At 58.7% G+C, this 12,760-nt stretch overlaps 1 protein-coding gene across 1 annotated transcript; it reads right to left on the minus strand.

Moving 5' to 3' along the window:
• Positions 1 to 3,592: 3,592 nt before the first annotated feature.
• Positions 3,593 to 11,893, minus strand: LOC117870600 (immunoglobulin superfamily member 1-like). Its single transcript, XM_034757802.1, has 6 exons — positions 11,841 to 11,893; positions 10,446 to 10,741; positions 9,313 to 9,768; positions 7,951 to 8,241; positions 6,410 to 6,700; positions 3,593 to 3,850 (listed from the first exon to the last, which is right to left on the minus strand). Exons 1-6 carry the CDS (start codon positions 11,891 to 11,893, stop codon positions 3,846 to 3,848), a joined length of 1,392 nt encoding a protein of 463 aa, XP_034613693.1. The 3' UTR covers positions 3,593 to 3,845.
• Between the last annotated feature and the right edge of the window lie 867 nt (positions 11,894 to 12,760).

The following is a 12,760-nucleotide window of genomic DNA, read 5'->3' on the forward strand; positions in this document are numbered from 1 at the left end:
GGACGCACCAAGATAGAGGAGGAACTTTGTCATATATATAGTTTGTGTGTGTGTGTGTATAAGGAATAAGTAGTGATGGGAATAAGTAGTCAAACAAGATTGTTTACTTTTAGCTTTGCTTTATTATTATATTTACAATAAATGTGGCATCTTTGCCTTATCCCTCTTAACCATATCCTTCTGGTTTTTATTCTATTGGTATAACAGTTGGGGGTTCCCTGGGGAGGGGAGACCCTAAGACTGAGGGGTTACTGCCAGGGGGCAGTGTCACAGACTCACAGATCATGCCGATTCGTGGCCCAATGCGGTCCATGGGGGGGCCCCTTTCAGTGAGACAACCCTTCTTGGGAGTCCACTATCTCTTGGGGTGAGGCCCCTCCACTTCCTGGTGCTGCACCTCTCTGAGCCTTAGCACACCTGTTTCTCGCCGTGGGTCACCTAAAGGAGTCTACTTGCTCTGGACCCCCAGAGCCTCCACCACCCCCGAAGGGGTTGACGCAACCGGAGTGACTCTCAGCCAGCATAAAACAGGAGGATTTATTAAGAATTCAACACAGCACAGGAAACTCTCAGGGCCTCAGGCCTGGCCTCCATCAGCCCAGCACACCCCAGTTTCTCTGCATCCAGGCAGGCTCTGCCTGCTTCCCCTCTTCAGCCCAGAACCCCCCTGCTTCCCAGCTGGGTATCTAATATCCCCTGCCCCTAGCCCCGCCTCTGTTCATTTTCTTCTCTCCAGGTAAACAGGGTCATAAACTGGGGCCTCCTCTACTTGCTTCTGTCTTCTGGCTGGAACCGGCTGGTTAGGTCACTGGGCCCTCTCTTTGCAGCCCATTGTTCTCCCACTGGCCAGAACTGGCTGCAACTCCTGAGCTGGGTCTCCGGGTCGGGGTCTCAGGTCTCCGGTCGCTGGGGTATCCATCCTCCAGGCCATTGGCTGGGGTCCCAAGTTCCCTCCCTGGTTCTCTGTAACAACAAACTTCCTCTCCCCTCACCTCGTTAAACCAGTAACACCCAGGGAAACTGAGTCCCACCCCCTCCGCATGCAAACCATTCAAACCCCACAGAAAACAAGAAAAACCCCCACTTCATCACAGGCAGCACCCCAGGTACAAGGGCACCAGGGTCCAGGGAGGGACACGGGGGGGGGGCCAGAGCACAGGTGGATCACGGGCCTCCAGAGGGTGCTCCAAGGCTGTGAGAGCTAATTCCCGAAGATGACCAGCAGGAGGCGCCGCAGGCATGAGTCCACACTCTACAAGAATACTTCAATCTCTCTGGTCACGCAATAACAGACCTAAAACTGGCAATTTTTCAACAACAAAACTTCAAAAACAGACTCTAACGTGAAGCTGTAGAACTGGAATTAATTTGCAAACTGCACAACATCAGATTAGGCCTGAATAAAGACTGGGAATGGTTGGGTCATTGCAAAACCTAAACCTAATTTTCCCAATACTGATTTCTCCCTACTGTTACTCACATCTTCTTGTCAACTGTCTGTAATGGGCCACACTCTTACCACTTCAAAAGTTATTTTTCCTCCCTTAGTATCCTGCTGTTAATTGATTTGTCTGGTGCCGCTTGCTACCTCACTGGGTGCTGGTGTCTCTCTCCAGGGACTGGGCAGCCTCCCTCCAAACTCTACCAGCCCTTTCCACCAGGAGCACTCTGGGCTGTGGGGAGCTGCTGCCTGCTGTCCCATCTGTTTTCTTTCTCACCCTACTTCAGCTGCCAGGAATCCTTGGGGTCCTCCCCACCACAGCTGTTTTGTGATTGTTTTTGAGGAATCCCCCCCACCCTCAGCCCCAAATCTCCAGCAGCTGCTCCTTATCCCAGCTGGGAACCCCCCAATAACTCTGTCCTCACTCCCCAGCCAGGTGTCCCCTCTGCTGGGCCCAAGGCTCAGGGCAGAGCCTGGCTCTGAGCATCGAAATCCCCTGAGTGTCCAGCTGGGGGTGGGGCTGGGAGCAGGGATACTGAGCTGTGCCCTCACCTGCTACCACCAGCTCCACGGGGTCTCTGGGCTCTGACCAGACGGGCAAGTCTAATTTGGTGCTCTATCGGCAGCTGTAGCTCCCTGCGTCAGTTCAATGGCATTTCTTTGTCTGTCTGTAACACAATAATTTTTGAAGACAACATTAAATTGATTCCAAAATTTCTCGGCATCCGTGGGAAGAACCTTGTTGGTCTTGGTGACAAGTCGAAAACCGCAGCACCAGAAAAGCCTGATTTTCTGCACCACACCCATTAAATTGGTGCTGTAGGCAGAGGCGCTTTGTGACATCAGAGTTAACTGAGCCAGTCAGTGCTAACTCTCTCCAGGTGATTTGCATAATTCAACCCCATTGGTTAAAATGAGTCAACCTGCGGGTTTCAATGGGGAGATGACCCAGGCAGGTGGCAGGGTGAGGATTTAAGATCAGGGTTAGTGGAGGGAGTGAGTGATGGGCGGGTTGCTGAGTTGTGGTCGATGTCACAAGGTTACTGCTCAGCTCCTCTGTCTGCAGCGGCACATGGGCACCGACTGCCGAGGGGAAGATTCTGGAGAATAGACGAGGAATGGCTCAGACGATTTGACAATAAACTGTAGGGTTTGGGGCATTATCCCGTGCAATTGTTACTGGTTCAGGGATGGAAACTGGGCCTAGATAAACAAACAAGTGTCCGACCCTCTAGTTAGTCTCTTTTAAAGACAAAAAACACACAAAAGGGATTTAAGAAAAATGTCAATTGGATTATTTTCATTTAAATAAAAAACATGTTTGTTTGTTTGTTTAAAAACAAGACTATTGGGGATTAAATTTGAAATTATGACAATCCATGTTAATGCCTAAACTTGCTGTAGTTTAGACCGTGTTTGCTGCCCAGTTTCAATGGACGTCAAACCACTGAATTCGTGGAAGTCGTTGTCTGAGCACCTGGAACCAGAGTTTGTTGAAAGGGTAAAACCAGCTTTTGACAGCAGTAGCCTCTTCTGCAGGCACAGAAAGAATCTTTTCTTCATTTCAGTGTATTCAGCTAGTTCAGTTCAATGACACGTTCATTCAATTTTCAGATACTGACTGGGAGTTGAGAAAGCAGGAAAGCTTCTTTTCCTCTTCCAATCTATGAATAAATACTACATGTGGGGGGATCAGATCTATTAGTTCTAATAGCTGAGAGATACGATGGGCAAGTCTAATTTGGTGCTATATCGGCAGCTGTAGCTCCCTGCATCACTTCAATGATACGATGACCAGAAACAATCAGTTGATGTCACTAACTGCAGATACCTCCTTACATCAGTTAGGTTCAAATGAAAAATACGTTTCGATCCACTTTTTTTTTATTATGTATTCAGCACATTTAAGGTAGTTTTATTTAATTAATAAACATATTGAAAATGCTGTTTCTGTGCATTTTTGAGTGCATTTGAATTTCCATCCACCAGAGCTTGGACAAATCAGAAGTAAAAAAATCATCATAATCTAGGAAATAAATGTATCATTTGCCATTTTCCAACATAATCAAAATGTAAAAATTAGACTGAAGAAATGTAAATGACTCCATATAACTGCTTCAATCAACATGGATAGATATAGTTTGCCATCAGATTTAGTGTAAAGACTATATTGAGTTGCAAATCAACATTTTTAATGGTTATCAACTAATGAGAATCAACCTATCATTAGGAAAATAACTAAAAAGTACAACATTAAAACCTCCTCGCCCCCCTGGTGTAACCACTGGACACCACTTCCCATCCCGAGCCGGGGAGAGAACCCAGGAGTCCTGAATCCTAGGGCAGGTAGATCGGTGTGGGAAGCAGAGCTGGGGTCTCATCTGCTCTGTCTCGGGGCTGGTCCTTACCCTGCAAAGACATGAAGCAGATTTGTGCATGAGTCGACCCTGATCCCCATGTATCAGCCCTGCCCCTCTGCCCTACAGGGCAGCCGGGACGGGGCGGGGAGCCAGGACAGAATCCCTGCCCCCCACACTCTGCCACGGGGAGCCCCGCCCCCTCCAGCTGCTGAGCCTGGATACCCTAGAGACAGGTTCCCGCCCCCGGCAGCACAGTGGCTCCTACCGAGCCCCCTGCCCCACCCCCTGCAGCCCAGCGCCCCCTAGTGCTGCCCAGGGGCTTTGGGACCAGATCTCACTGCCAGGGGAGTGTGCCCCCTGCTGGGACTCTGCCCCAGCCCCTGGGTTTCCTTCCCTGTCTCCCATCCAAGCTATGACCCCTTTACAGCTCGGCTTAGCGGCGGCCTTAACCCGTCCCTCGCTGGGTGGGGCACTCACTTCCTTGGGTTTTCCTGTAACAGAGGAAGGCCAAGAGATGGTCCCTGCCCCAGCCAGGTGCCATTCACACCTGGAGTCATTGCAAAGCAGGTCTGGGCGCAGTTGTCCCTATTTTAGAGGAGGAACATCCCTAGTTCTTGTGATCTTCATATGTCCACGTGTGGCCCCTGCCTCATTCACTGCATCCAGCCCCCAAGCACAGAGCGACTCACTGGCTGGTCTCTGGTGCCCAGCACCACCCAGCACCACAGGCCGCGAGCCGCACACAAGAAGGGAGTCAGCCTCCCATTCTACATAGTGGGAAACTGAGGCACAGACACAGTCACTTTCCTCAGTGAGCTCCCAGGGGCAGGGACTGTCTCTTCACTCTGTGTTTATGCAGCGCCTGGCACAACAGGGCCCTGATTATGATGGGGGCCCTACATGCTCCCCCAACACAAGGGATCCAGCGCTATTGAGGCCAGCATTTGCAGAGGTCTCCGCTAACTGTGGGCATCTCGGCTTGTGGGCGCTCGGCCTGAGAACCCTGAAGATTGAGGCCCCCCCCCACAATGAAGGACACTTTTGAAAACCGCGACGAGATCCCATCACACAGAGTCTGTGGCTGCACCAGGAACTGGGCCAGATCTCCTGGGTCCCAGCCCAGCACCGTGTCCACCAAGGCTCCGCTTCTCCTGCAGCCCTTGCCTCATTCAGCCCGGGCCAGGGCACTGCCTGGGGCAGGCACTAGAGAGCAGAGGGGATGGGATCACAGGATTAAATAGCGACTCACTGTTCATACAAACTGGGGACAGCGTGAAAGTAGTTTCCAGGGCTGCTGCTGCCCCCTGGCTGGGGAACCCCCCAGTGACTCCGTCCCCACTCCCCAGCCGGGCGTCCCCTCTGCAGGATCAGTGCTCAGGGCAGAGCCTGGCTCTGAGTGTCCCATTGGCACCAAGCCCCTGTGAGGGTCTGGCTGGGGGTGGAGCTGGGAACAGGGACGCGAGACGGGCCCCTCACCTCTCACCACCAGCTCCACAGACTCGCTCCACCTGACGAACGGCTCCGACCTGCTGTGATGGGAGCAGCTATAGTTCCCGCTCTGCTCCCGGCGCACGTTTTTGATGGGAAACAGAAACTCCGACTTCTCCGAATCCACGTGTGCAACATGGCATCCCCCTTTATTCAGCACGATCCGCATGCCCTGGCCCTGCCCCCCACACCAGATGGACACATCTCCTCCCAGGGAGACCTCCCCGCTGGGGCTGATGATGGGTTTGGGCAGAGTGGGCTCTGGGAGCAGAAGGAGACAGGCCGTGAGACACAGACCCTGGGTGGGGAGGGGCCAACACGGCGACCCAGCCACCGGCCCCCACCCAGCACAGCTCCCCATTGAGTGCTGGGGATCCAGGGGAGTGGGGAGGGGCCGGCTGAGCAGCCCCGAGGCCCCAAAAGCTCTGTGTGTCCCCGGAGATGGGGAGGATCCCCCTGGGAAAGGCCCCCTGCTCCGCAGCTTCCCCTGGAGCCAGGGATCCCCCCCCCCCCCCGCCTGGAAACCCCCGCGGCCTCCGCCCCCCCCCAGTGACTCCATCCCCCATGGGCGGTGGGTGGACCCCCATTTCCAGGAGGCTAGCCCTGCAACTGCCCCCCCCCCGCACAAGGCCCCGGTTCTAGTGGCAGGAGCCCTGAGTGCCCCTCACTACCCCCTCCCCATGCCAGAAAACCCCCACCCCTGCCGCCAAAGGACCCCCAGCACAGCCCCAGTCCCAGGTCTGCCACAGTCAGCCAACAACCTGGGCCCCAGTCATGTGATGCCAGGCAGCCCAGCGGAGCCAGCCGGCCCGGGTGACCCCAGGCCTGTGCTAGGCCAGAGCAGCCCCTAGCACCTAGCCAGCCAGCCCCAGGCCCCGACCAGCTGGCCAACCACAGCCCAGCGTCCCTCAGCAGTGGCTCCAGCCAGGGAAGGCAGAGCTTTCCCTGGCCTATTAGACCTGCCACTCACGTCGTCCCCGATCCCCGGCCGGGCGACCCCTCTGCTGGGCCCAGGGCTTAGGGCAGAGCCTGGCTCTGAGCGTCCAGCAGCATGGAGCCCCCAGCAAGGGACTGGCTGGGTGTGGGGCTGGGAGCGGGGACGCTGAGCCGGGCCCCTTACCTGCTTCCACCAGCTGCACGGGGTCGCTGGGCTGCGAGGAGATGAAGGGCTCTGATTGGAGCCGGTAGCTGCAGCTGTAGTTCCCTCGGTGCTGCTGGCCCATGGTGGGGATGCGGAACTCGGCCCCGTCCCCAGCAGGGTCCATTTGTCGCTGCAGGTTCAGGTCTCCAGCTTTGTGCAGGAAGAACGTCACGTTCCGGCGCTGCCCCTGACACCGGATGGTGACGTCTGCCCCTGGGGCGGTGACCCCAGTGGGGCTCAGAGAGATGGAGGGTCTGGGTAAGCTGGGATCTGCGCACAGGAGACAGGCTGTGAGAGCCAGACCCGGTCACCCACCCAGCCCCGGCCTCCCCGGCCGGCCGCAGCCATGGGCAGATCATGGGGCCCCCAGGCAGAGATTCACTCCCAGATCCTAGAGTTCCCCTCACCCAGAATCCCGGCCCTGCGAGCTGGGCTTCCAGCCCCACAGACACCGAGTGGCAGCTCCCTAGTGCTTGGGATCTTCATATGCCCATGTGTGGCCCCTGCCTCATTCACTGCATCCAGCCCCCCGAGCACAGAGCGACTCACGGGCTGGTCTCTGGTGCCCGACACCGCCCAGCACCAGGCCCCGAGCCACACACAAGAAGGGAGTCAGCTTCCCATTCTACATAGCGGGAAACTGAGGCACAGACATATCCACATTCCTCAGTGAGCTCCCAGGGGAAGGGACTGTCTCTTTACTCTGTGTTTATGCAGCACCTGGCATAACAGGGCCCTGCTCATGGCGGGGGCCCTACATGCACCCGCAACACAAGGGATCCAGCGCTATTGAGGCCAGTGTTTGCAGAGGTCTCTGCTAACTGTGGGGATCTCAGCTTGTGGGCGCTCAGCCTGAGAACCCTGAAGATTGAGGCCATCAACAATGAAGGACACTTTTGAAAACCGCGACGTGCTCCCATCACACAGAGTCTGTGGCTGCGCCAGGAACTGGGCCAGATCTCCTGGGTCCCAGCCCAGCACCGTGTCCACCAAGCCACTGCTTCTCCTGCAGCCCCTGCCTCATTCAGCCCGGGCCGGGGCACTGCCTAGGGCGGGCACTGGAGAACAGAGGGGATGGGATCACAGGATTTAATAGCAATTCACGGTTCATACAAACAGGGGACAGCGGTAAAGTCGCATCAGGGGCTGCTGCTCCCCCCTGGCTGGGGAACCCCCCAGTGACTCCGTCCTCACTCCCCAGCTGGACGTCCGCTCTGCGGGGTTAGGGCTCAGGGCAGAGCCTGGCTCTGAGTGTCCCATTGGCACCGAGCCCCCGTGAGGGTCTTGCTGGGGGTGGGGCTGGGAACGGGGACGCTGAGCTGGGCCCCTCACCTCCCACCATTAGCTTCATGGGGTCGCTGGGGTACGACACAGCGAATGGCTCCGATCTGCTGTGATAGCAGCAGCTGTAGCTCCCACTGGGCAGAGCCTGGCTCTGAGCGTCCTAACAGAATGGAGCCCCCCGCGAGGGTCTGGCTGGATGTGGGGCTGGGAGCGGGGAGTGAAGCCGGGCCCCTCACCTGCTACCACCAGCTGCACAGGGTCGCTGGGCTGTGAGGAGACGAAGGGCTCTGATTGGGGCCGGTAGCTGCAGTTGTAGCTCCCTCCCTGCTGCCGGCCCACGGTGGTGATGAGGAACTCGGCCCAGTCCTCATCAGAGGCCACGCGTCGCTGCGGGTTCAGGTCTCCAGCCTTGTGCAGGAAGAACCTCACATCCCGGCGCTGCCCCTGACACCGGATGGTGACGTCTGCCCCTGGGGCGGTGACCCCAGTGGGGCTCAGCGAGATGGAGGGTCTGGGTAAGCTGGGATCTGCGCACAGGAGACAGGCTGAGAGATCCAGACCCGGAAACCCACCCAGCCCCAGATTCCCTGGCCGGCCACCTCCCTGGGCAGATCCTGGGACCCCCAGGCAGAGATTCTCTCCCAGATCCCAGAGTTCCCCCCACCCACAATCCCGGCCCTGCGAGCTGGGCTCCCAGCCCCACAGACACCGAGCCCCAGCTCCTTACTTCTTGGAATCCTCATGTGCCCATGTGTGGCCCCTGCCTCATTCACTGCATCCAGCCCCCCGAGCACAGAGCGACTCACGGGCTGGTCTCTGGTGCCCGGCAGCACCAGCACCACAGAGCCCAAGCCACACACAAGAAGGGAGTCAGCCTCCCATTCTACATAGTGGGAAACTGAGACACAGACATAGTCACTTTCCTCAGTGAGCTCCCAGGGGAAGGGACTGTCTCTTCACTCTGTGTTTATGCAGCGCCTGGCACAACAGGGCCCTGATCATGGCGGGGGCCCTATATGCTCCTGCAACACAAGGGATCCAGCGCGATTGAGGTCAGCGTTTGCAGAGGTCTCTGCTAACTGTGGGCGTCTCGGTTTGTGGGCGCTCAGCCTGAGAACCCTGAAGATTGAGGCCCCCCCGCAATGAAGGACACTTTTGAAAACCGCGACGTGCTCCCATCACACAGAGTCTGTGGCTGCACCAGGAGCTGGGCCAGATCTCCTGGGTCCCAGCCCAGCGCCGTGTCCACCAAGTCACTGCTTCTCCTGCAGCCCCTGCCTCATTCAGCCCGGGCCGAGGCACTACCTGGGGCTGGTACTGGAGAACAGAGGGGATGGGATCACGGGATTAAATAGCGACTCACGGTTCATACAAACAGGGGACAGCGTTAAAGTCGCCTCCAGGGCTGCTGCTCCCCCCTGGCTGGGGAACCCCCCAAGTGACTCTGTCCCCGCTCCCCCGCCAGGCGTCCCTTCTGCTGGGTCAGGGCTCAGGGCAGAGCCTTGCTCTGAGCGTCCCATTGGCACCGAGCCCCTGTGAGGGTCTGGCTGGGGGTGGGGCTGGGGCTGGGAACGGGAACACCAAGCCAGGCCATTCACCTCTCAGCACCAGCTCCACGGGGTCGCTGGGGTACGACACGGCGTGTGGCTCCGATCTGCTGTGATAGGAGCAGCTGTAGCTCCCCCCGTCCTCCCGGTGCATGTTGCTGATGGGAAACACAGCCTCATTGTCGTCCGAATCCACAGGCTGGAAATGGCGTCCCTCTTTATTCAGCACGAACCTCACGCCCCGGGGCTGCCCCCGACACCAGACGCTCACGGCTCCCCCTGGGGAGACCCCCCCGCTGGAGCTCAGGGAGATGTTGGGTTTGGGGTAGCTGGGCTCTGCAGTGGGAAGCAGACAGGCCGTGAGACGCAGGCCCCAGGCGGGGGAGGAGCCGACACGACGACCCAGCCACCTTCCCCTCCCCAGCACAGCTCCCGACTGAGTACTGGGTTTCCAGGGGAGTGGGGAGGGGCCAGAGCCAGCTGACAAGCCCCTCGGCCCCGAGCCCTCTGCATCCCCCGAGATGGGGAGAATCCCCCTGGGAAAGGTCCCCTGCTCTGTAGCTCCCCTGGGGACAGGGATCCCCCCTCCCTCAATCTCCAGTGGCTGCTGCTCCCCCCAGTGACTCCATCCCCCATGGGCGGTGGGTGGACCCCCCTTTCCGGGAGGCTAGCCCTGCAACTCCACCGTGATGCACAAAGCCCCACTTCCCATGGCAGGAGCCCTGAGTGCCCCTCGCCACCCCCTCCCCTGGCCAAATAAACCCCGGCTGGCCAGAATCCCAAGCCAGCCCCCCACCCCCACCTCCAGAGGACCCCCGGCACAGCCCCAGGCCCAGGTCAGGCCCTGCCAGCCAACCGACTCCAGTTCCAGCCGTGCGATGCTGAGCAGCTCCAGCTGCACTGGTTGGCCAGGGTGACCCCAGCCCTGTGCTAGGCCAGAGCAACCCCAGCCCCCAGCCCCAGCCCCCAGCCTTCCTCTGCCCCAAATCTCCAGCGGCTGCTTCTCCCCCATGGCTGGGGAACCCCCAAGTGACTCTGTCCCCGCTCCCCGGCCTGGCGTCCCCTCTGCTGGGCCCAGGGATCAGGGCAGAGCCTGGCTCTGAGTGTCCCATCGGTGCAGAGACCCGCTGTGGGTCTGGCTGCGTGTGGGGCTGGGAGCCCGGGCACTGAGCCAGGCCCCTCACCTCCTACAATGATCTTGACGGGGTCGCTGGGATGCGATGTGCGATTCTGATCCGTTATGGAGCGATAGTCGCAGGTGTAGCTCCCTCCATCTTCCCGGCTGACATTGGCGATGGGAAATTCAGCCACGGTCCCATCAGGCACCGGCTGCCTCTGCGGGTTCGGGTGTCCAATTTTACGCAGAAAGAACTCCATGCCCGAGTACAAACCCTCACAGCGGATGGTGACGTTTCCCCCGAGCGCCACCACGCTGCTGGGGCTCACCCAGATGGTGGGTTTGGGGTATTCTTGCCCTGCTCTCAACAAGAGACAGGAGTTAAACAGGGGAGACACAGCTCCCCACTTCCCCCCGCCCCAATTCTGTCCATCCGTCATTCAGCCTCTCTGGGAGTCTGTTCCCTACCGGGGTTGGCACTGCGGCCCATGGGGTTTGGGGGCAGGGGGTTCAACCAGACGTAGCTCAGGACCCAGCTGAATGAGAGATCCACTGCCCCCTGGGCCCCACCTGAGGCCAGCCAGGGAGCCTAACCAGTGGGCCCCTGCAGCTCTGCCCCCCATCCCGGGGTTGGAAATAGAGGCTGTGACTGGTAGGAATCTCACAAGACCCACCTTTCCCCAGGCCATGGGATCGGGGGGTGGGGCTGTGAGTGCAGGGGAGGGAGGTGTTGGGGTCGATTTCGGGGCAGGGGAGGATCTGGGGGTTCTGTCTGCGGCTGCACTGACCATGAACATTTCGGTTCCCCGAGGGGATCTAGAGCCCATGGATGGGCCCTGTTAACGTTTGTATGAGCTGAAATAAATCCACATGCTGCCCCCGCTCATTCCTCACAGCCTGGGGGTGGGGGGGTGGGGGCAGGACATTAAACTAGAGGATGGTTCCCGTCTGCTTCATCAGACCCCACGAGCCAGAGTCAGCTCCTAGTTATTCCCTAGTGGGGCCGGGACAGGGGAGGTTCACAGAAGAACGGGGCCGGGTCTGTGCTCACAGGGGAGTTTGGGTTGAGGTTTGGGGAAGGTTCAGGGCTCAGTTCCTCTTTTCTCCATCCCACTTATCCCCTCCCCCATCCTTGATGTTACCGTCCTCCCCACAAACTGATACTCACCTCCCCACACCCCGCTGTGCCCGGCCAGCCAGCAGCCTGGAGGGGAGACGGCTCGTTAGTGACCAGATCCCAGAGCAACTGGATCCTACACCCTGGTCTCAACCCCCACTTCCCCCCATGGACACACGCCCTGGTCTCAGATCCCCCCCATGGGCACACACCCTGGTCTCAGATCCCCCCCATGGGCACAGGCCCTGGTCTCAGATCCCACCCCCCCATGGGCACACGCCCTGGTCTCAGATCCCCCCATGGGCACAGGCCCTGGCCTCAGATGCTCCCCCCATGGGCACATACCCTTTCTTTATTCGATACTCACTGAGGAAGAGGACATCGAGAGCAGATGCCATGATGGGGGCAGCCAGGGGCCCCTCAGTGCTGCCACCAACACCCCGAAGCCCAACTCAACCAAGCCCCAAATGAGGAACTCAGCTGGTGGCTCCAGCTACAGGAAGTGGACGATGTCTCATCTCTTCCTGCGTTCATCATATGTTGTCTCTAATCTGCAGGCGAAATCTAGAACAGCCAAAGCAAGCAGAGGTCCCTGCAAAACCCAGGAAACCGTGGGCCCCTCAGCCTTCCCAAGCATCCTGCAGCTCTCAGCTTCTCTATGTCTCTGTGGGGACTTGGGAGAGGTCACTGTGATGCAGCAGGCAGTGGGGAGTATTGACCTGGGAATGTTGCAGGGGAGTTTTACTGGGACTGTGTGTGGGATGGGAGACTTTCCTTGAGGGAAGATACCTGAGCATGTAACGTGAGAGCCCAGGATGGGAGGCTGGGGCCAGTTGACACCTTCTGCCCGGGAAACAGGACAAAGGCTGGAGGAGGAACCAGGGGGAGGGGGCAGGGCCGGCGCTTCCATTTAGGTGACCTAGGCGCTTGCCTAGGGCACCAGGATTTGGGGGGGCGGCAATTCGGCAGCGAGGGGTCCTTCCGCGCTCCGGGTCTTTGGTGGCAATTCTGCGGTGGGTCCTTCACTCGCTCTGGGACCCGCCTCCAAAGTGCCCCGAAGACCGGGAGCGCGGAAAGACCCCCCCACCGCAGAATTGCCGACGACGACCGGGGCGTGCGGAAGGACCCCCGCCTAGAGCGCCAAAAACCCTGGTGCCGCTCCTGGAAGGGGGTGTGAGACAGCTGGAGGGGGCTTCAGTTTGGAGCTGGCTGAGGAAATGGAGGGAGCCCCACGATTGATCCCAGCAATTACAGACCAGTAAGTC

The sequence above is a fragment of the Trachemys scripta genome, unplaced genomic scaffold (genome assembly GCF_013100865.1).
Source record: "Trachemys scripta elegans isolate TJP31775 unplaced genomic scaffold, CAS_Tse_1.0 scaffold_55, whole genome shotgun sequence".
Taxonomy (NCBI): domain Eukaryota; kingdom Metazoa; phylum Chordata; order Testudines; family Emydidae; genus Trachemys; species Trachemys scripta.

Bases quoted from the DNA above. Each gene is read 5' to 3' on its own strand.
- LOC117870600 (XM_034757802.1), bottom strand. From the start codon at position 11,893: ATGGCATCTGCTCTCGATGTCCTCTTCCTCAGTGAGTATCGAATAAAG. The intron at 9,769-10,445 runs GTGAGGGGCCTG...CGGGGGATGCAG, and splicing joins CGTCAAGATCATTGTAGGAG to AGGGCTCGGGGCCGAGGGGC. The intron at 6,701-7,950 runs GTGAGGGGCCCG...TCCTGTGCGCAG, and splicing joins TGTGCAGCTGGTGGTAGCAG to ATCCCAGCTTACCCAGACCC.